At 40.0% G+C, this 24,176-nt stretch overlaps 1 protein-coding gene across 5 annotated transcripts in view; it reads right to left on the reverse strand.

Annotated features, from left to right (window-relative positions):
- The window catches only part of col12a1b (collagen, type XII, alpha 1b), a 112,111-nt gene that overhangs the window by 57,998 nt on the left and 29,937 nt on the right, over window positions 1–24,176 (reverse strand). For 3 of the 5 annotated variants that reach the window (XM_067481593.1, XM_067481594.1, XM_067481596.1), the window contains exons 17-32: window positions 23,267–23,416; window positions 22,271–22,390; window positions 21,744–21,908; window positions 21,462–21,608; window positions 20,455–20,597; window positions 17,435–17,564; window positions 14,824–14,969; window positions 13,172–13,301; window positions 11,238–11,374; window positions 8,999–9,128; window positions 7,002–7,141; window positions 4,753–4,885; window positions 4,620–4,637; window positions 3,537–3,676; window positions 707–836; window positions 259–398 (exon numbers count right to left, since the gene is read on the reverse strand). In XM_067481593.1, the coding sequence (XP_067337694.1) occupies window positions 259–398; window positions 707–836; window positions 3,537–3,676; window positions 4,620–4,637; window positions 4,753–4,885; window positions 7,002–7,141; window positions 8,999–9,128; window positions 11,238–11,374; window positions 13,172–13,301; window positions 14,824–14,969; window positions 17,435–17,564; window positions 20,455–20,597; window positions 21,462–21,608; window positions 21,744–21,908; window positions 22,271–22,390; window positions 23,267–23,416 (2,099 nt within the window). The remainder of the gene's footprint in view (window positions 1–258; window positions 399–706; window positions 837–3,536; window positions 3,677–4,619; window positions 4,638–4,752; window positions 4,886–7,001; window positions 7,142–8,998; window positions 9,129–11,237; window positions 11,375–13,171; window positions 13,302–14,823; window positions 14,970–17,434; window positions 17,565–20,454; window positions 20,598–21,461; window positions 21,609–21,743; window positions 21,909–22,270; window positions 22,391–23,266; window positions 23,417–24,176) is intronic. The other 2 variants (XM_067481595.1, XM_067481597.1) reach the window with 1 other exon arrangement.

A 24,176-nucleotide genomic window follows, 5' to 3' on the forward strand; every position in this document is an offset into this window, starting at 1 on the left:
TAAAACCCAGGGGGTATTTAAAATGCACAATTAGCACATTCGCCAAACACACTGTGCTGTGAAATCAAATCACTAGTTGTTAACATGCATGACTGAATGAAGGCTACGGGAAGTATTAAACATTATGATGAGTGCAGAGACAATGGGTTCTGTCATGTAGTTTAAAAAAAAATAAAAAACTTGAAAAACAGCTGAATGACTTCGCTTCAGATTTAGCTCTGCACAGCATCAGGCAGCCAAAGGCGATTGTTGTCCTACCATGCTCTCTGCTCCGCCAGCAGCTGGGACATACAGCACTTTGTACTCCCTCACTCGGCCCTCGGCGGGCTCCCACCGCACATTCAGGGTGGTCATGGTCGGGTTTAACACCTGCAGGTTCCTCACTCCACCCAGAGGCTCTGAGGGAAAACAAATCCAGGTATCACACATGGTTATTTAACACAATACACAGTTCTGACAGCCAGAGTAGCTCTGTGTGTAGGACATTTATACTGACATAGTATATTAACATAAATTTACATTTACTTTATCATCTTCCATTTTCCTTGAAATCTTTTCTTCTTATTATCATTTTTTCTTTACCCCCTACTGCTCTTCTTCTCCTTTCTAATTTTCCCCCATTTCTTTTCACTTGTACTTTTTTTAATTTAATATAATATCTCTGAATGTTTAAAAGTTGTGCATTACTATCACAATCGCCTCTTACTGGTTCGTCCTTCTCCAGAGATGTCCTTGCTGGCGCCGTTGGGATACATAGCCGCCACCGTAATGGAGTACGGTGTGTCAGGATCGAGCTTCTGCAGGACGATACTGGTCTTCTTCCCTCCAATCTCCTTCTGTTTACACGAAACATATCAGCAATTAGACTTTTTTGGCAGAAACAAACCTTACATCATTTTTTTTTTTTTTTTTAATTAAAGTGAGAAGCAAGTCTCCTAGGTGTCATGTTTTGGACAGTGATTTACTGTTTCTAACTAATTATTTATACATGAGTCATTTCTCATGTATAAAATTAAGTAGAAAGTTTAGAAAATCCTGACTACAGAGTAACAACTCAGCATCGGTATCATGTGTATCATGAAATGTATACAATGCAGTTGTCTGCTAGCTAAGAGACAAATGACAGAGGCTAAAACATCATATTAAAACCATTATTTTAGTCTGAGAAACATGCAAATAGTCAGCTCCTGGCTCAGCAGCTGTTCAGTTCACAATCACACACACTCCGCTGCGTGTTGAAGTGAGGTTCTTACTCCATACAGTAACACCGTTCATCACAGAACCTATATTATTCTTTCTATGTTTTACAGAAATCAAATTGACTGAAATTACAGAAACATCACATTGCTCAAGAACTTTTAAACCTTTTCAGAATTCTAAGATTGAATTACTCTTGGAGCTCCGTGTTCTTTTTAAGAAAAGGTGTACAGCTTCAATTAAATGAATCCCAGAGTGCGTGTGATCGCTGTAATGGAGGAACATGTAGTCACACAGTGGAACTGTGGCTAATTTGTTATAAATGTGTTTTTAATGGGTTTTGGACAATATAGACCTCTGTGGCACAGAGGAATAAAATCACGATTTGATACACACAATACTTGCTAGTAGGATCTGTGTTGGCTTAAGTCTTCATGCGATTTGTTGACATAGGAAAAACTCTCCCCAGGCTTGTTCTTTAAAAGTGCAATTACAGCTCAAATTAACTCAAATTAACTGTAGAGTCTCAGAAGAGATTCTGTACATCACTGTGTTCAGTTTCAATTATTCCACATAAATAACAGTTATCAATCTTCTTGACTTTAGTGTTTCATTCTATTTAAAAAAAGTGCATACTGTTCAGTAGTAGCACAGAACTCTAGTCCTAAGCTTAATTTTTTAGCATGTTTCTGCATTTCTGCGACCCTGAGCTGAGCCTGCAAACAAACATCCCGTCTGCTATCGTACGATAATAAAAACAACACCCTCGCAGATCCATTAAACAGACATGACATAATGTCCAGACATCAAGATTCAACTCTGACATGCTTTGTCGAAAACATCCCAGGGACCAAATAAAATTTTCATTAGCTGAAGTTCTTTTTTTATACAACCAACTGTTCGCTTATAAGTTATTTCCAGTGCAAATCACTTGGGTCATTGCATAGGAATTTAAGCTTTGAGGCCAATCACAGGATTCCTTTAACTATACCTAACAATGAATACTGTCATACACCAAACATCAAATATGCTCAGTGTAGCTGGACAAATGTCTCTTTGAAAGGTCTCCTGACATTTAGGATGAGGGATGAGATTTACAAACATCATACAACTTCCTGGCAGTTTTTGGTCCCTGGTGTCTTGTTTTTTTTGGGGGGGGTTGTCATACATTTGCTGTTGCTTGTGATGTGACGATTTCAAATTGAATTCCAGCATTTGGTTATTAATAGTTCTCTTTTGTTAGAAATATGATTTGATATTCCATTAATCCGTTGGGTTATCACTTCTGAAGGTTTTTGAATAAAATCCTCATAAAATCCATTTGTGCTTGACTTTTAAACATTACATAAAAGACATTAACATGGATATGTGATGTAATATTGAATAACAGAAGGCACAAATTGTTTATTCTTCCAAAAATTCTAAAAAAGGAAGAATATTGCTTCCCACCAGTTAAATCTATGCATACATTTCAGTAATTTCAGGGGTTTGGTTATTACAGATTTTTGTTTAGTTTAGTTGTTTAGATTTTTGTTAGATCCAAATTTCCTACATATTTTGCAGACATTTCCCACCACCCCCTTTTTTGGACATCATCGAGGTATCTCACGAGCACGAGAGTCAATATGTGCTTTGGGACACATGCAGCAAACTGACAGATTTAAAGCTCCGCATCATATTGAGACATTAATGATTTGTCATCGAGTGGCTAAAGCAGACTCGAGTGGCCAATGAGCAGCACAGCTGGGAACCTCCACTCCTTAAAAGCAGCACAACAAATCCTCAGTTTGCAGGAACATTTGAAGAAAATACACCCATAAAAGAAATTCAGTCGTATTGTTCCTTTCGTCTTGGACAAACAGACGATACCCAGTGTGGGTTCACAGCCACATGGTGACGAGTACAGGGAATCTGTTTTCTGGTAAACCTCAAATTTGAATGAATACATGAAATGAAGCCAATTTGGTTATTAAGTTAAATAAACATTTCCAAAGTCTCTTAAGTCTCTGTATTGTTCAGAATCTGTGGAGCAGCTCCAGACTTTGTCTCTTGATAAAATGAAGAGCTAAGTCATGTGTGTGTTTTTAGAAAGCTAGTACTTTGTGAATCCTACTGTTTGGAGCACATTTACCATTTAAGGGATCAACTGCACAAAAATACATAAATATTAACAATGTTCTGCAGTTTTATTTTAATTCCTGCTGTGATGTGGATACTGGAATTCATCTTCTGGCTGTATAGTTTGAATTTCTATAGTTTTTTATGTTGACTCATAGCATTCACTTAAATAAACAAATAACTAAATATTGTAGAGGCGGTAAAATGAGAGGTAACTGTACCGTGAGCGGGTCGCCTCCAGCGGCGGGTCTGTAGGTGATCCTGTAGTTCTGGATGGTGCCAGGAGCAGGGTCCCAATTGACTGTGAGCGCTGAGGTGGTGGCATTGAAAACCTTCATGTTTCGAGGGGGCCCAGAGACCACTGCAAGGATACAGACAAATCCAGTGAGATAATCAATTAACACATCAGGACTTTATGTGCAGGATGACGATGGCGATGATGGTAATGATAGTGAGAGTTATGATGGCAGTGATGGTGAGGCTCTCACAGCCCTGTAGATCATGGAGCTGTAGGGGTCTATGTTAAGAGGGTGATGAGGGCGAAGCTCTTCACAGCAGGGCAGAAGTTCAGTAACTTCTCATTCAAATCATTGATGTTAACATTTCAAATCAAGTAAAATCAAATCCTACCAAGTTATTTTCCAAAATACTATAAGATCCCGATAGTAGCAAATTAACAACTGTAGCAAATTTGGGCATTATAACAAATATATTTCAGAACAAATTTGAAAAGAATGCTTTCATACACTGTAGTGAGAATATCCACACATATTGAGATATAAAACATCTGGAAGCAAATGTTATATCTGTTAATGTTTCTAACATTTCTGTCTTATTGTATAAGTCTTCTAGATTGCAGCATAATAAATGAGTTGAATCGGAAGTGAACCCCAACCCTACAGCAGAAACATTATACAAGTATGCAACAACATGCAAACAACAATAAAGTGATGGCTGAGATTAATACATGAAAGATGATAAAATGACGTTACATAATGAAATGAATGTCACAATAGAAGTGTTATGATGAAAAAACGGTGACGGATGGGAATGAATCAGTCTTTCACAATGATGGAGGTCTGGAGGGTGATGTGTTTTTCACGCTGTTTGCATTCGAAGCTTCAAGTAAACACCACAATCTGTGCTTTCACTTTTAGTGCCTCACTGTGTTCACAGCAGTGAGGCACTACATGTATTCATGCAGTCAGGAGAAACCAAAGTGCGCTAAGATCATCCACATTACCATCCCACACAAACTCATGAACACTACAATTAAAATGGAACCAGTCCTTGTCATGACATACCCTCGGGATTCTTTAACACTAGAAAAAGATGTTGAGAAAACAATGTTACTTCAGTTTGAGTTACATCTGTGCCTGTTAAAAATGATGCGTTTGAGTGTTGAGAAGGCGATGGGACGCCAGTGGGCTGACTTACATGTACGCTGATTTCCCATCAGGTCTTCACTCTCTGACTCGTCTGGGTAGATAGCTGTGACAGTGACAGTGTAGTCAGTGTCGGGGTCCAAGTTTTCCAGAACATGGGATGTCTCATCGCTACTTAGTATAGCCTGCCAAGAGACACAGAGAAGCAGGGACAGGTATTCTTTTACTGGAATGGTAAACAAATCTAATTTTGTCGTTGTGGACGTAGGATGCTGTAAATGTATTTTAACTGGGTAGTTGAAGACATTGCATTGTTCCTGTAAATGTCTTCTTCAGATACAATGACGGGCAAGAAACACAAGGCACAGAGAAGAAATCAGCCCAGTATTTTAGAAGGACTGACAAGTTGCCTCAACGATAAATATGCAACCAACTGGATTTGTCAACGTATCTCTTTGAGCCCAGTTCTTGTGGTTCTTAGAGTTTCTAAAAGTAGAATGTTAATTGTCTGTTCAACCAGTTTCCAGCTTGGGTTTTTGAGAGAAGACACCTTTTTATTGTTGAGACTAGGTTCAAAACGTCTTTGATAAAACTTAGAGCTCTGCAAGTCATTAGCTGTCTTTTCCCTGCAGTTGTGCGTCTTCCTCTCAGTCTCCTTCTGCCTGGTTTCTCTGGCTTCAGAGATGTATGTGCCTGCAAGGCTGACGCCCACCCACCCTGAGCCTGGTTCTATCAGAGGCATCTTCTGTAAAGGGAGTTTTTCCTCCCCTCCCACGTGCATAGTGCTGGCTCAAGGGGCAAACTCTTCTAGACAGTCTTGATCTTACTGGGTCATGTGCCTTAAGCTGATTTTTATGGATTTGGTGCTTTTTAGAGTTAAAGTAAAGTGTCAGAAAGACAACGTAGCTGATATCAAACGTATTTTCATGTCTTTATTGCTAAGCTTGCAGTTTTTGGCAATGTAATGCCAAACACATGCAGAACCTCGCAGTCAGAACTGGGCTCACAGATACAGTAGAAAATGACAACAACTTGCATAATTTTTTTTTTTATAAATGAACCTCTGAAAAAAGAAAGTATTTTGCACCTTTCAGTTTTGATCAGGTAACAAACAGGTCCAATAAATTCAATTAAGATAAACTAAGGCTAGAACAAACCTGGTATGGATTTTATTCACAGGTTTCTGTGTAAAGGTTTGCAGGGTTGGAGGCAGAAGTGGGCTCACAACGTTAGAGGTCCATATATAACAAGAAGAAAACAAAGTGATATTGTTGTATTAAACTAAACTGGCTGTTTTCACTTAAGTCTTGGAACATACAATAACCACATTTTGTGATGCACAGCATTTTTAAGGGATCCTTAAAACCATGATGGATTATTTTTGAAATCTATTTTACTTCAGTAATAAACAACATCTTGAATCACAGTTCAGCATTATGTCTGTGTGACATTTTGCATTAAACAGTACCTTCAGTTTCATAAGTGTGGCTGGACGAAAGCAGTCCACTTATTAGAGAGGTCTCTGAGTTACCCTTAACTCAGAGATGTACTGCTGTATTTGACTTTTTTTTTAAATCACAGGGAGAAAAAACCCTCAGGCTACAGACGTGTCCACTCTACCCCTGGCTAGCTACTCTATGTAGGAGCCAACCAAACATGTTTACAGTCTCTGCAGAGAGACACTGCAGTCCAAACAAACCTCCATTGCATATTTGGATTACAATCCAGATGCATGTCAAAAGGTCTACTCTTGATCTAAGCAACTAGTGGAAGCTGACTTAAAAAATTTCTAAACTTTACAGAGACGCACCTTTTAAACAGATCCCTAAGTTAAGTTTCTCTCCACTGACTAGTTTGCTAGTTAAGGCTGAACAATGACTCTCCACATTGGCAAACATTAATATGGGCCATTTGAAGATACAAATGCATTTTTTCCATATATACATCTGTATTTTTCATTTTCTTCACCTTTCAAAAGGAAAAACACAATACCAATGACAAACTTAATTAAATGTTGGAGCTGACTTGTTGCTGATTTGTTATATTTAATTTCTGTACTCATGGAGTCATTTTCTATTATCCAAAGCGGCTTACAAGTAAGGTACAAGGCAAATAAAGAAATAATTACAAACTGCACAGTACCATGCTACATTTAATTAAACATTTAGTTTCAAGATGGAGTCACTTGTAATTTTTCAAAGACAGATGTGACTGCAGTGCTTTTGTATTAGCTTGCACACAGCTGTACAGCTGTTTTAAGCCGTTTTAAATCGCAGTCAAGTAAAAGATTTGCTGACTTACAGATAAGAACTCGGAGTCCCCCCTCTTCACCCAGCCAATGCGGTACATAGCAACATCTGGGGCTCCGTGTTCCCACGTAGCTCTGAACGAGGACTGGGTCACCTCAGAAAACTGCAAGTTCTTGGGGGCAGGGACAACATCTGTTCACATAGACAGAAAGAAGACAATGGACACATTTGTTTATGAGAAGGTCTGTTTAGACTTTATGCTGTGGCTGCAAGCGTGCAACTGACTGCACTTTGTCGGCCAGCGTGTGTTGGCTTTGGGTGCTTGTACAGATGTTGAAATGTGTGTGTTCCAAATGTATGCACGTGTAATGTGTCTGGATTGGTGTGCGAGTCTGTTTGCATGTGTCAATGTGTGTATAATTGTGAAGATTTGGAACCTCACACAATAACCTTGAACATTTTCAAATTGCATATTTCCAACCAGGCACAGACATTCAAACAAACGAGTTTCCTCGACACACAGTTGATGTCTGTCAGTCTGCAAACACTATTAGCTTGTTTGTTAAATAGAGCTAATTTCTTCATTTCAAAACGTAATGTCAGGAAGCCTGAGGCCAGCCAGTCAACTGTGCATGCACAACATCTGCTGTGGAATTCTGGTGATTCAAAACACTTTTTAGGGAAAATATTTGATTTGTTATTTGTTGACATTTATTTTTAATTTTGTGACGAAGACACGTATCACCCAGCACAGCAGTGTGTCTTGCTTCATTTAAAAAAATAACGTTACGTTATACTTTTTGTTTTATAAAATCAGCAAGAGCATTTCAGTTGAATACTTTAATGGATTTATTAAGTGTTTCCATGATGTGATCTGATTGTGTTTTTTTAATTTTGTGCTCAAAATTGAAAACAAAAACTGAAAAAAACTATACAACTATACAAAAACTGAAAACTATAAAGAATTATGAACCATTTAGGTATGAATGTAAGGTCATCTCACACAGAGCTTCTTTATCTTCTTGGAATCCTCTACTTAATGTCTGTCCGCTGTACCAACCAAATATTCTACTACTGCCAAACATAAAAACCTAATTTGCAAATTTCAGTAGATCTCCAAATAATAATAAGCACAGCAACATACATTAAATTCCCAAAGAAATCAGAAATGTTGGCGGTGATTCAGAAGCTGTACTTAAAGTTGGGGGCTGGCAAATGTATTTTATCAGTTTTGTATATCAAGGTTTGCAGAGGAGGAAAGAAAAGTGGTTTTATAGTTCACCTGGGATTAATGATAAACAGAGCCAATCCAATAAATGATCACACACACAGATTTACTGCCGCACACAGGGAGTTCAGCACCTCTAAAAGCGGGTTTCAAGTTAATACTGATCTTTTCACAATCATAAACCTCACCATCATTTCTAAAAAAACAAAAGACTGAGTCAAATTCTACTTTTGAAAACAACCTTGACAACACTCTGGTCTCATCTGTCTATTAGTTTATTTGAATTCCATGTGACGAGGAGTCACAGAGGCAACTTCCTGACATCTTCAACCAGCAAATCACTGGACAATGGACAAACGGTAAAAACAAAATGCAAAACCTAATTAGCTTCAAACTTGGAATCTAAGTCCTTTTCTCTCCGATTGGTCAAAAAGATGCGGCTCTCTTAAAAACACTCTTGCAGTTAATATCCCTGGACTGCTGCCAAAGCTGTTCAGTGAGTCCGTGTCACCTTGAGTTATGGACCATCTCTCTAAAAAATTATTCTTTACTGTAAATTAAGTTGTAACTAGTTACAAACTGTAGCTTTAAACTCTACAGAAGATATGTTATATGTCAATCAAAACCGGGCTAATATGTTCATGCCTTGGCGTACAGAGGAGTTCTGTACCAGCTGCAGAGGTCCACTGTATGATGCATCGCAGTAGTTGACTCGTGGGCAAATTTGAGGTGTAATAATCCAAGAGCTCAGTTAAAATAAAAAGGTGACCAGAAAGTTAAAAAGTGAAAATGTAATTTCTGTATGAAAAGAAGTGTCATACCTGTGATGCCGCTTCCAAGCATCGGGCTTCCAGGTCCCTCGTCGTACATCGGGGTGACAGCCACATCGTACTCAGTCTGAGAAATGAGGCCAGTCAGGTCCAGGGTGGTGATGTCACCATTGACTTCAGCCTGACAGTGGTAAATTCGGTTATCAATAACTGCAAAGCACTCACATGTTCCTTGTACTTTAATCATAAAGTGTTTTGGGTTTTTTGGGGGGGGGAATATTAAAGTGTGGCCACTGAACCCTGGCAGGTTCAAGCCGGAGTTTGATTTAGTGAGGAGGGTGGGTCTGTGTGTCACTGGTGTGTGAGAGAGAGTGTGAACATAATCAATTCATGTGCCATGCACGGGTAAAACTTTTTAACCTACCTCTCCCAATGACCTACTTAAAAACTGTACTTGAGGTAATATACTAATACACACACACAAAAAAATGTACTCTAGTAAAACTAGAAGTGAAACACTGACATTTCTGTTACATTGGAAGTTTTTTCCTCCCCTTGCTGTCGGCCAGTGCTGCTACATGTTAATTGTTAAATACAAGTAAATCATTGTGGCATTTTAAAGATTACAGATCATTCTACTAAAATCACTGACCATCATATAACAACAGTATCAGATGCCATTGTGATAAATGATTTAAAGACACTGGTGCTAAAGAGATTGGTTCTAAACTGGGACCATTTTATCAGAGATCTGTGGTTTGAAAAATATGGTTTTGGAAGGGCCTGGCAGTGCAGGAAGGTCACATAGGGGACTGAAAGTTGGAGTGTGTGAATGTAAAAAGCTGTCAGATTGATTGGTGCAACTCAGTAGAAAGGCCGACTATTTTTCTGGAATTTTAAGACATGTAATTCAGGGAAAATAAAGATCAATAAAACCATTGTATAAAACTATTTGTACGGTCAGAAAATACCAGAATTAATCATTGGAAAACTTCAATGTATCAAATACTGAGACATGTTTTCTCAATTGAATTTTCCATTTCTTGGGAGAGCTGAATAAGGTGAGCAGCAGGAGAAGAGAAACTCAGCACTCAGGAGGCATGAATCCAGTGTGAGGAGTTCTTCTGCTGAGACAACAGGCTCTGACAGTCTTTTTTTTTAAAGGGGAGTTGGGCTGGTGAGCGTCATTCATCAGAACTTTCTGCAAAAGTCTGGCAGGCGTCGGCCGGCGACACCCCCTGCTGCCGATTCATCCCAGACCGTTTGTCCTCTGCTGACAGCCAAGTGAGAAAAGATGAGAACGGAGTGGTACTGGGATGATGCAGTCATGCAGGGCTGAAGACACACTGCTTTTCTCATACAGGTCAGCCAGCAACGCAGGGCCACTGCTACCGAGAGGTACTTGGTCACTTTCCCAGAACAAAGATATCACAGCTGACTGAAACTTCTCGACCCTCTCTGCTTCCCCCTCACCCCACATTCACTTGTAACCACTGTATGACAACTTTGTGTCTTCTTTCTCCTTCTCTGTCTCCGTCTCTCTCTGTCCCTCTCTGCAGGTGTCCTCGGCTTGATAGCTGTGTGTTTTCCACTGTGCAGCTACGGGTCCTACCAACCTGTCAGATGTTTTGTTGTTGCTTTTGTAGCTCTTTTCTTTTCTCTCTGCACTTTCTACTCACCCCAACCAGTTCTTTCTTGACGTTGTCGTGAATTGGTGTTATATAAATAAAGTTGAATTGAACCGTGCGTCCGTCATATTCACACAAAGATTTTGACTATTATGGAATCATCACAGAAAACCAATGTCCTTTTAGCAACATTTGAGACAGTGCTACTTAATGACAAAATAAAAGTATTTACTTGATGTACCGTTGGTTCGGTCCTTGAGTATTGAGTCATACTGATAAATAGACAAGTTTATTCAAGGGCTCCAACAAATAGTTGAAGAGTTTTTCCATCATTGAATTTTGTTTTGTGAAGCATTAAGAGTAAAAAATGTTGGTATAAAGTTTCTTATTTTGTGTGATAAAAATTTTATTAGATCGTTGAACCATTTAATAACTCAATAGGCTAATTGACATGTAGCCCTAATGTACTTTAAAGCTAAATTAACAGAAGCATTTGTGGTAGTTCAGTATTCCAACTGCATTGTGCTCATGATTCTTAGTAACTTTTGTAACCTGTAATTTTTAAGCCATAGAATTCTGAACACTATTATGAAAGATCTCAAACGTATGCAGTGTTTCTGACTCATTTTGCTAAGTAATGAAAGACAAAACCTCTCTCCTACCTCATTCAGTTCTCCTTCCTCTGGTTTGTAGGTGATCAAGTACTTGCGGACAGCTCCGGGAGCAGCGTCCCAGTTGAGCCTCATGGTGCTGTGAGTAACATCGGTGACTCTAAGGACTCCAGCTGGAGGCCTGGGCACTGAGGGAGGACAGGAAAAGGACATGCGTTAAAATTTAATCCATCTTGACAAGAGTACAACAATATTTCTGATCGCACCATCACTGTCAATATTCATGTGAAGACTTCAACAGCTGCTTACTGACATTTTTGGGCCAAAACTTTCTGAATAGTTAAAAAACAGACTCCAGCTCCTTTTAAAAAAGAAATTTAAAAAAGTACTGCTGCTCTGGGTCTTTGGGTTTTTGGGTTTTTCAGTGCATCTGTTTACTAGCTACAACTTCCAATCCAAAGTAAAACCTCCAGCATGTGGAAGATGTGATCCAGCTTGATAAAATAACTGCTGACATGAAAATCAAACTGGCTTGAGATTTATAAAGTTTTTATCGTTCAAAAGACATTTAAGAGAATATATGTTGTGATCCCTTACAAACTTTATGAGGAGACCGTAACGTGGCAACTGTTGATAAAAATATATACAGTTGCAAAAAAAGACCACTTTCTGCATAAAGTGGTCAGGAAATGTAATGTGTCCCAAATATTGACAAACAATATTTCCAAGCTGATGAAATATAAACGGTCATAATCTTTCATGTCTATTACACATCTAATAAACATACAATGTGATGTTGGAAAAGCTCGACATCGGTCATTTATCCATTTCTTTTTGGCAAGAGGGTCATTTGAATTTATAATATTTGCCCTAACCTGTCAATAGTGACTCACGTATCCATGTTGTTGGTGGTTTCTTGATGTAGTTAACGTTTTTCCAGTGATCAAAGCAATAAGTTGATAAGAGTTGTCATTTCAACAAACTGTAGACCTGGATAGATGTCATCCACAAAAAAGATTGTATAACGTAATACTGGCTTCAAAGCTCTGACTGAGTCAGTGTTTTCCCAAACAGGGTGACAGCCACTGACTGAAATGTACATTTCTGGTCAGCATTGACAATAATAGATCTAAGCTAAACTTCATTTATCTTTCGGAGGCAGATGGTTTTCTACCTGTTTTTGATTTACGAAAGCAGCAAGAAACATGCTTCCATACAGGACATGAAGGCTGGGTTACTATTCTGGAGAGGTGACAGAGGGAACTTCATGGTCTCACAAGCTCTTCTTTATGCTCATTGTGAAATCCTGGGGTGATCCGCACAGGCTTTTAAGCCAGTTGCCCCTCCTGACAGTTCTCCCCAGTTTTTACCTGGCCCTCAGATGTACGCTGGCCTTAACAACCTAAACAGCTGAAGTCGGGTGGCCAACTAGGCCTTCACTCTTAGTAGATCTTAGTACCTAACAGCAATTTAGAGTCGAGTTTGGTGCTGCAACAAACTGTTGTTTTCAATGCAGAACTTTTTCTGATATGAAACACTGAATAACAGAAATTCCTCAAACTGGAGAAGCTGGAACCAGCGACTCTCTTGTCACTTTAGAGGGTGCTGACATTTGCAGGTGATGTTTAATGTGCTGCAGCTGCCTGACAAAGTGGTTATCAAGCCTGTAAATCATCTTGAACAGCGCAGCTTTTGCGGCTGAATGCTTGATTTGTCACATGTGCAGCATAAGGCATGTGTTCATGTTTGCCCGATGAAAGCGATGTAGGACAGTAGAGCGAGTGTTTTTACAGAGTTTCTATGGACATTCTGAAAAATCGTCACTCTCACCTCAAACTGAGTGTATGTCTAACATCACTTGCCCAGTAAAACAGTTTTAAAACCAGTTAGTGTTAAATTAATCAGACCTATTCTGTCTCCATATGAGCTTGGTTCCAATGAGAGTGATGTAATGTGCAGCACAGAATGAGTTTACTGATACATACATGTAACTCCCCTCCCCTCCAGAGCGTCACTGGCAACTTCATCGTGCATGGCGTGAACTGAGATGGAGTACGCCGTGTTGGGTATCAGCTGCACAAGCTGGACGGCAGTTACATCTCCTCCAACACGGACCTGGTTGTGGAGGTCGGAAAGCAGACAACTTATGAGAATGTACAAAATGCTTTTCCTGTTTTGGTGTGGAGGAGATAGACTATACTGCAGAGCACTGACCTTGACCCCATCCTACACCCTCCAAGAAACGTATACATTTTCTGACAACAACAAAAGTGCAAAGAGAAGTACAGTCCCACCATACAATACTACTGTCCAGGATGAAAACACAGTAAACTTAAAAGTTTATTCCATTGTGGTCTTCTAAGCTCTATGGTAACATGCCAAAAAACACAAATAAAAATATTTTAAATCAGTAGTTAACGCTGATAGACGAGGACACTCCACTCCTGAGGCCACTATTGACACTTCAGTCCGGCGCATTTTTCCGGAAGAGACCATTAAATCATCCTTTAAACTTTCCTCAGCTGTACAATTGCACATACGGATGAAGGCCACAGAGGCCTTCGGCTCCATCCGCATAGCATCTGTTGCATTTATATCATCCCAATGACTTCAGGCAATGAGCTAATTCCTGCCATTACTTAGTTTGTCTGAGGGCTCTCCTTTCTGTAGGTCCTCGCTACCACTTCCTGCTCTAAGGAGCGCCCGTCACACTGCCATCTGGAAGCAGTAAGGTGGCGCGAGCACAAGCCCAGTCTTATAAAGTCAACGTGGAAATGCTGAGCACACACACACACACACACAAAAAAAGATGTGAGTTTATGAGTCCACGTGTGTTTCCATTGTTTAAAAGGTGTTTCCTACGTGTTGTGAGGTACTTATTACTCACACTGTGGGAACATTAATCCGTTAACTCAGTCACATTATGCTTCTGAAAACTACTGAAAGGTAATGTTAACATGTTTTGGGTTTTTGGTTAAAGAGAGAAAAAAGGGTAAGAGCTCAAGAGAAGAGGAGAGTTCATGAGTGAGTCACATCAAGTAGCAGACCAAAGCCACCGCTTAACCAAACTCAGCATTACATTAGAAAGCTTTGCTAAAAGCCATCACACAGGGGTTTACTGAGCACAAAGCCAACATAGTTTAGCAGGACTTATACCATATTTACATCATATGATAGTTGGTAAAGATACACTAACATTGTTGTGAACAACTTGGTGAGACTTCGACTGCCCATATTTGTTCCTTCTCAGGAACTTTAGAAAAAGTGCCACGTCAGTTAAAGTGGAGCTCTCAAAAATATACGGTCAATGTTAGACATAGATGTTGACATGAACCTTGCAAACAGGGGGTAAACTGGTAAATATGGTAACTCCCATGACATGAACACGATATTAGTTACAAGCCAAAGAGCATCGGCTACAGCATCAAGACTAACTTTACTGTTTTAAGAATTTCTTCATTTAGTTTAAATATGCCAGTTCTGAACCAAGCAAAACGTTGCCAAAGTACTGACAATTAGACACCAGCCAAAAGCAAATGAAAAAAACAGAATACCAGGAATTATACAGGTGAAACAATATGATCTAATGGTAAAGATAAAGCTTCAAAGCCAGCACTTCCAGGTGGGATTAGTTTACCTCTTGCTCCAGCTGAGGCTCGGTGGCATTGATGGACTTGTACAGCAGCATGTAGCCAGTGGCACCGTCAGCCTCCTCCCAGCTCACCCTCATGGTGGTTGCATCCTCATCGTAAACATTCATGCTCGTCACAGCTGGCAGCGGCACTAAAGCACAAAACACACAGAGCAAGCAGGGGCTCAGTGTAACACCAGACACATTCAGATTCATATCTTTTAGTACAGGAGCCAGGCAGAAAATTATCTTAATTTGCTGTTTCAAGTAATAACTTATGTTTCTACAGCAATGTCTTTACAGTTGAGAATATACAAGAACAAACAGAGAGAAGAGGAAACATGTTTGTTACAGTGTCTCCATATCCAAAATAATGAAAACTAAAAATCTGAATAAAACTAAAAATAATTTCCACGGTTAATCTCAACGTCAAAACTCAGCCACACAGTGTCGTGCATACATTACAAAAAACCTTTTACATTAATTATTCTACAATGATTAGCCACAACATTAAGATGTGCTGGTGATTTTAAAATAACGATATTTTGTTTTTCACAAAAATATGACTGATAAATGTCAAATGGATCAGTACGGATTAACCGACTGTCAGCACACAAAATGGGTAAAATCAGCTCCACCTTTACCAACAGTGACCGATGGTCCTTATTTTTCTTATTATTTATTGTACATGTTTTGCCATAATTACCATGATTAATATTGTTTGCACGCAGGGGCTGTGTGGCTGCCATGCCGACCCAGGTCCTCCACAACATTAAGACCATTAGTATTGATGTGGCCGAATGATTATGTACCAGTGCATTTAAGTTTCACATAATTCAATTCAAAAAGTGAAACTTGTATTCTAGTTGTAATACATGTACATAGCATTTCATTAAATTATTGTTCATACAATAAGCCGTGTGGAAATGTGGTTAGGACTCCTGAAATGGGCTACAACTGCTGCAATCCTAGTATAAATTCCTTCCTAAACCAGACACGTCTTACCTGGTCTTTATGAGAAGAAGAATGGGATCATTTCTTACTGGTCCAAAGACCTTTTGAGATTAAAGTAAATGTTGTATTTGGAAAATCAAGGTCCCAGAGTCAGGAGGAAGAGCAGAGGGGAACAGAATCCAAGTTGCCAGAAGTCCAGTGTGAAGTTTCCACAGTCCAAAGATAATTTGGCACATACCATCTGCTAGCGTTGGTCCACTGTGTTTTATCAGGTTCAACGCCAATGCAGCCTTCTACCAGGTCATTTTAGGGCACATCATGCTTCTGAGGCTCATTGATGATGATGAGGATGATGATGAGGATATCCTATTCCAGCAGAACCTGCCTACATTGCTAAAGCTACCAGAAACTGGTTTTCTGACCATGATGTCATGGTACTTGACTGCAGTCTAACTTTACCTGAACGTAATAGAGAATCTATGGGGTTTTGTCAAGATGAGGAAACATCCAAGCACAAAACATGAGTGGCTGCTATCAAAGCAACCTGGTCTTCAATGATGACTCAGAAATACCACAGGCTGATCAAATGCAACGCCGCATTGATGCAGTAATGTGTGCTTGAGGAGCCTTGACATGCACAGCAAACCACTGGAGCCTGTAACAGATCTTTACTGTGAAGCATGCCTCTAGAAAATGCATAAAACAGCTGTGGGTGCCATCCAAGTGGATAACAATCAGAACAATCGGTTTTTGTGTTACGACACTGGAACCAGTTGATAGTTGGGGGGGGGGGGGGGGGGGGGGGGGGGTGAACGGAAAAAAAAAAACAGTCGCACATTTAAGAATAAATAAAGACAAACATCAAAGAAACAAACAAATCAGCAAATACACGCATTTCAATTCATAAGGCTAAAATCTTGATCAATTATATCAGCTTATTTAAGATATATATAAAAAAAATGCTCTGCACTTATATCGCACTTCTCTACCGATTGGCTCTCCAAGTGCTTTACACTGCTTCCTATTCACCCATTCGCACTCACAATCACACACATACACACACACACTCACACCCCTGGTGGAGCTGTTATGCAGCTGGTCAACACCCACCAGGAGCAACCAAGTTGTGGTTCAGTGTCTTGCTCAAGGACACTGACGTGTGACCGGAGGAGCCAAGGATTGTACCAACAACTGCGGGATTGGTGGACGACCGCTCTACCTCCCGCGCCACAGTCACCCTGTGGGCTGTAACTATTGTCTTTCTGGCTCAACGTGGCTCTCCGTATTCCCACCACTCCCACACATCACACACATCTTGCATCACTGGGGTGACTTTTCTTGTGGAATGGTTTTTCACCTCAGACTACAAATATACGTTGTATAAACAGATGTTGGAGCAGATTTGAAATCAAGTTGTTTATCTCTAACTAAAAGATAGAAACAGAACGCTTTCCCACAACAGTAAAACATCACCAAGCAACGATCCTATCTGCCTTTAAGCACCTCTTTAATCATGTCTGTTGATCGAAAAGGACAACGAGTGTCTGTGAAACAGACATCAGACAGGGAAGCAGAATTTCTCTCATCGTGCAAAAAGAAGTTTCATGACAATAGCGAAACAGAGGAAGAGGAAGGTGAAGAGGTGACGGGAAAACCAACTTACAGGTCGTCTCAGTGCCCTTCAGTGGCTCGCTGCTCTCCTCACCCGCCACTGCGTAAACATTGATGACATACTCTGTCAGAGGGGTCAGATTCTCCAGCAGCACAGTGGTCGTGGTCCCGTCAACCAGCAGCTGAAATGATAAAGAAGTGGCGATTGTTCTATGGATGCTAATTTGGTACCAAAAGGAAAACGGCAAAAACAGATCTCTCACCAAGAGGTCAAGAAAAATAAATGCGTGAAGATGTGGATTAAATACAGGGCTATAATTCATTCAGTTAAAATACCGTATTTTACTTGGATTTAAGCGGTTCTCACCAAACATCAAACTCATTACGCATTTGTACAAAGTAAACCATCACTTATTCTGTAACAAGTGCAATCAAGAAGTGACACAAGCCATATTGAAAGCCAAAGCAAATCCTGTGACTAAACAAGCTTTTTGTTTTGGCACTATTGTTGGGCAGCGCTGTGCTTTTCTTTAATGTGGCTTCATGCTGGATTGGTAGACCAGACTACACCACCAGGATGGATTCTGCACTTCAAAGAAGAAAAAAAAAAATGTGCACATGCGTGTTTTCTTTTAATGCACTAGTTATTCTGAGCAACTCTCTGCCAAACTGTTTTTTCATAGCGTGACACCAGCAATCAGAAACCAACAACTGATGACTTGAAAGAAACTGCCAGCGTGTTTGAGTGTAGTTCATCTGTTGCTGGGTGAGAGGCAGGGGACACCAGGCCCAGGTGTCCAGACTATCTCCAGCCAACCATTCACACATACGGGCCTGACATGTGGGAGGAACCCCTCTGGAGGAAATCTACATTAGCCCAGTAACAACATCTGCCCCAAAAGGGCTGCAGGAGCTTCTAGCTGTGAGAGGGCAGCACTAGCCCCTCCAGCACCATGTTGGCCCCATCGCAATGTGTAAAGCAAAAAGATCAGCGCATGCAGACATCAATACTGCATCGCAGTAAACGACCGATGGTTGTCTGTCTTTGAATCCTATAAAATCTAATAAATGCATTAAAAAAAAAAAATCATACTAAAAATGTATATAAATTCAGGAACAGGCATATAAAGACTTGTATAGAACTAGACTTGAGAGGTATTTAGGACTTGGCAGAGGGTCATGGCTTCAGCTCTGAACCGCTATGTAATTCCCTCTCTTGGGCACTGCTTCTACATCCATGTAGATAAGTCCTGCACTTAAACCCAGCACGTGAAGATCATATATCTCATGTGCTTTTGTTCATACAGGTTTTGCGGGCCAATGTAAACACATTAAAACAGAGAGGAACTGTATGATGAGGGTTCTTGGCCCATAATGAGGTCTATAACGTTAAACTGTGCGGATCCAATGGAAACTCAGCTTGGTTTCAGACAAGCCCGATTATAATCACACAAGCACCATCTGACAAGAGCCAATAAAAGCACAAAAGATGGAAAAGAACCAGTGCTGTGTTTTTAAAGACGGGACAGACAGGAGGTTAAGTGTAAACTAAACGCAGGTTCACCAAAGCAACTGGGATCCAGATTTCAGTTCCTGAGGGCCAAGTAAACAGGGCTTTGAATAAAAGCCAGACCAGGGTATGTGGAAACACTTCCAAGAGCCAGTTTTTAACCTGCTTTGTGAGATTTGCCGCATGGGATGAAACAAACCAGAATATAAAACAACAGGGAAGGTTTGATCTGTTTATTTCGGGGAGGGGGTAATATCTGCTTATCTAAATTCACAGGAAGTAGTAAACCAAGTAAATAAGAAGCGGCTCACCGTTAAAAGTAAGAGAGACAGAAAGACTTATCTGTTACAGTTTAGGCTACAGCTCATGGGAGCCAAAGGGAATTAATAGGCAAACAAGATGCCATCTGATATTCAGGATGGTACTAACAAATGCTAATGTTTCTAAACCATAAAAGGCCGAGCAGATTTTTCAAATGAAGTTCTGTGAAATGGACCAATTATCTGAGAGACCATTTATGCCTGGAACAGCAGACTGAAATTGACCCAAAACAGCAGTCAAAGGCCCAGTTCTTAAAATTGAAACCAGGCAGAAAGATATGAGGAAACAAAAAATAAATAAAAACAACTGTCCTTGTCTTAATCAAAGCTCTGTAAAACATTCAACCTTTGTAAAACTCTGCAGCTGCGTTAGACATCTCTCATATCCGTGTTTTATTTAGCTCAATGCAAATCATTACGAAGAGGCATTTGAGTTTTTTCTATGATATACTTGAGAGTTTGTATTCAGTTTTGTTCATTGTGTGTCTCTTATGGTTGGTTTCAGGTTCTTGCTCAGTTTGTATTCATTCTACATCTTGTGGTTGCATCTCTTTGTAGTCATTGTGTGTTTAAACTCAACACTATTATCAGTAACTGTTTACAGCTCTGGCCCTTGGGACCCCTGATCTCAGACCCCTTCAGCGTGATTACACTTCATTTTGCCATCTTATGTAAATGCTTGCTACTTCACAGTGATGATCTCACCCACCCGGCCACCAAGGTGCAATCCCGAGCCCGAATAAACTGGGAGGGTTTCAGCAGGAAAACACGTTCCGCTGTGGTGACCCCTGAAGGCTCAGGCCGAAAGCCGTCGATTGATTTTTTTTAGCAGCAGAAGAGTGTGTGGGACACTATCAAGTGTGCGGGACACTATCAAGTGTGCTTGCCCTTGATAATGGAGATATACATTTTCTAGTGCAAACGTGCAGCTCACAAGTGTCAATACCTCAATAGTTTTAGGACAAAAATCAAGAACTACGTCACCAAAGAAAAGGATGGACAAGTCCATTTGTGTTCTCTTTTTGAAATACATATTCCTCATTTTAATTTTAATTTGGTTTATCAAATAGCCAAAATTGATGTCACACTTCTTTGACAATGTGAACTTCATCAGTTCAGCTTAATTGTACTATTTCAGTTCTTTGTGAAGTGAATATGAGCTTGTGTTTAGCTCTGGTTTCAGCTGCTACACGGACACAGACTGCTTGAGAGTAACATGCAGAGAGAAAAGCTTTTTCTCACATCCAGTAAGGGTCCTCCTGTCACAGCTGCATACGTGACTCGATAATTGTCCACTGGGCCGCCCAGCTCCGTCCAGGTGGCACGGAAGGAGTGATGGGTCACCTCTGATGTCACCAGATCGATCGGGGACTCCAGTTCACCTCCTGCAACGCAACAAACAGGAGCTAGAAAACCGTCCCACATGATGAACCCCGCTGCCACTAACGTGTCTACGCTTTATTTTTTCCATTGAAAGTGAAGCTGCCGGCCTGATGTACACTTCAACTCCTCCTGCTCATTCAAGCTTTATCATTTTTTTCCTTTTTGGCTGTACTGTAAATCGTTTTTTAATTTCCTCTGAAAAATTGATTTACAGACAAAACGTATTTTCAATGTGAGCATTTCTATCAGCTTCTTGGATCTGTGTTAGAACCTTTGATAGTCTGAAATAATTGAGATTGTCAGGTCAAATTTATCTGGAAATGTATCTCTGAAGTTTGCTTTCATCTTCAGCCCAGTTGGGGTGATTATGTTTTTCTATTTTTCAGGGTTGAATTGATTTGTGAATAATAGAACTGTTTACAATTACTGAATTATTTCTGCTCTTTACTTGTCAAAGTACAGAGCAGTATGTTCATCAATTAAACAGAGTAAAAGCAGCTGCACGGAGGAAGTGTACTTCTGGGGACGTTCGTGCCTTTACTTGGACTTCAGGTTAATGTCATCCTCCATATAAAGAGAAATGTCTCTAACCTCCTAAAAGCCAGTCATAGAAGTAAAATAACGTATGGTTGTTAGTTTCAAAAACTGGAAAAGCAGAAGTCTCTGCGCACGAACAACAGCACTTATTAAAAGGTTTAACTCTGACTCAGTGGTATTTTAAGAATAAACTCAAAGTGATCTGACAAATCTGACTTGCTGGGCTCACGCTCAAATTACCAAATTGGGCCACTGTTTGTTGATCCATGTGTCATGATTTTAAGAATGTGATCAGTGTGGTGCTGACAGCCACGATTAACTGTTCCTACCTGGTCCCTTGACGCTGTTACAGAGGTTTTCAGAGAGGTCATCCACAATGTCCAGCAGGAACTGGAAGTCGTTGACATTGTACATGTGAATTTCATCTGGGTCTGTAGCAATGGACCTTAGCTCATTCTCATCGGCGTTCTTCACACCTGAGAAATGTATCATTAGAATTGTACCTGAAAACTCTAAACAAAAGCTGTTTTTTTTTTCTTCTTACTTTTTAGAGCTAAACATCACTTTGAAAACTTTTGCATTTCCTGTTGGCTCAGCTTTAAATCGCTCACCAATAGCGTAGAGCTCGATGCCGCGGTCTCTCAGTTTTCGTGACTTCTCGACAACTTCATCTTGAGACTTTCCGTCAGTGATCAGGACACCAATTTTGCGTGCGTCTGGTCGCAATCCCACATTGGGTTTGAAGTTGTTCTCGAGGATGTAGTTCAAAGCCAATCCTGCATGATAGCAATTAGGAGGCAAAACAAAGCTTTCAGCTTGGGATACAGCCAGAAGCAAAAGTATGTGAATTAACTGGTTTTGTTATCTGGTCAGGACATGTGATAATGGTCTCATTTCTCTATACTCAGCTTAGCTGTCAGAACTACTTTGACTCGTGAAAAACATTCAAACAAACATCTCTAGTCCAGTTTCACTGACACTCCAGGTTTGACATTTCCTAACTTCTATTAACTCTTATTTATAAAATTAACTTAGAAATTAGCTTGCTGACTATTTGTAGGTGAAAACAATACAATTATTTGGGTTATTGGCCAAAATAGATGACATTTGAACACTAGATACAATCCTGTTAAATCACCTGTCATGGTGTTTCCTCCTTTGTATGGCAGGTTGCTGACAGCATTCAGCAGGGACACCTTGGTTGGGTGGGCGTTGAGGTGCCACTCTGTCTTTGGGTCTCCACTGTATTGAGCCAGGCCTTTAAACACAGGCAGTAATGTGTAAAAACACTCGGCTCAGTCATTAACAAAGTTGTAGTACAGTAATATTTGAGCAGTGTAAATGTATGATACGCTATTAAAATGATTGGTGTTTTTATATTCAGTGACGTCACCAACTGGCAGCAGTGGTAACAGTAGTTAAGAGTTACTGTGTATGAGTACAGCAAGTTGCTCTAAGAGAATTTCTAAACTAAAGTATCAGTAGCAGCATTAAAAAGTAATAGTGATAAGTGTTATTTTGAAATGTTTTTCCATCATATTTATTGCGAAGCTAGTGCAAATGTTCCTCATTAGAAATTACAGCTAATTGTTAAATGATTTATGAATGATGACATAAGCTTTTTACATAGCAAAATAAGGAGATGCAATCTTTTGCACCCGACTGTAAATTTAAAGTTTTATTTTTCTTCACTACAGTACAATGATTTAATGTCTTTAACCTAGTTATCTTGCAATGCCACAGTACATTCAACAATCTAAAAACAAAATTATGACTTGCTAAATTTACCCAACAAAATACTGCCAAGAGATTAATGAATCCCTTTTTCTGTTGCCTGGTTAAAATTCAAAAACAATGTGCTCTTGCTTGTAATAGAGCATTTTTCAATTGGTTCGATTTATCTTTTCCACTTTTGGCAGTTTTAATATAGTGCCAGAGCTTTAGTTGTAGCTATAGCTGCAACTCGAGTATTACAATTGGTACTATTTACTGAATTGAATACCTACTATAACTGTAGTTATAAAAGTTGTGTTAATAAAAACAGCTACAGCCTCATTGTTGATGTAGCGATAGTTTTACAAGTGTATTAGTAAAGTGGTAATATTAATAGTATTTACAGTAAAATTATTATTACCAATCTGGACCCGGTCAGGGCCAATGTCAAAGACGCCAACCATGCGAGCGATGAAGCTACGGATGGTTTTGAAGTTCATGCGGCCGATGCTCCAGGAGCCGTCAACCAGCAGCACCATGTCGGCCTTTGCTGTGGTCTTACACTGTACGTCTGCAGAGAGACAGTGAAGGCAGAGGAGCAGTGAGGGAGACATCTGCTACACCATCACCAGTCACTTTTAAATGAACCTTTATGAATGTGTGTGGAAAAGGTGAGATAAATCAGGAGGAGAGAGAAAAGTAAGGAGGAGCAGTACATCAGAAACTTCTCACAGTTACAAGTGGCAGAATGCTTTACACGGCATTATGTAACACAAATAATTTACACTTGTAACACATTGTGTAACAGCTGTCCTTTCTGGATTAACTAATCTCTCTTCAGGGCCTTTTTTTCTCTCGTTCCCTTTCAGCACAGCGGGTCATTTGTGTTTTTATATCCAGTGCTGCATCAGCCCTGTGGTCTTTTCTGGCTGACATGGAGGCTGTCCCCTCCAGCAGGAGTCAGCTTCTCTGACAACGTGCTCCTGCTGCACATTACTTCTCCGGGCACCTACTGGGGTGAAAAATGGTTGATCTCTTCTAGGACAACAGCAGACACCGAGAGATTAAAAACCAAGTCCCTGTGTGTGCAACTGAAAACAAGTTAGGATGCAAGTGACTGAATGTTTTGGTCCTTATTCAGCAGGCCTGCAGAAACAGATGCTTGGTGCTGAGTCAAATGCTCGGCTACAGTCTGTTTGAGTTATACCACCGCTGGTAAACAACCTGCTCATGTGTCCCTTCGACATTCATTAATAAAAACAGATGTCATAAACAGAGGCAGCTTTAAAAGGCATCTAATATACTGAAGACGACTGCAGGATCCAGTGTCT

This window comes from Channa argus, chromosome 17, assembly GCF_033026475.1.
Source record: "Channa argus isolate prfri chromosome 17, Channa argus male v1.0, whole genome shotgun sequence".
NCBI classification, from domain to species: Eukaryota; Metazoa; Chordata; class Actinopteri; order Anabantiformes; family Channidae; genus Channa; species Channa argus.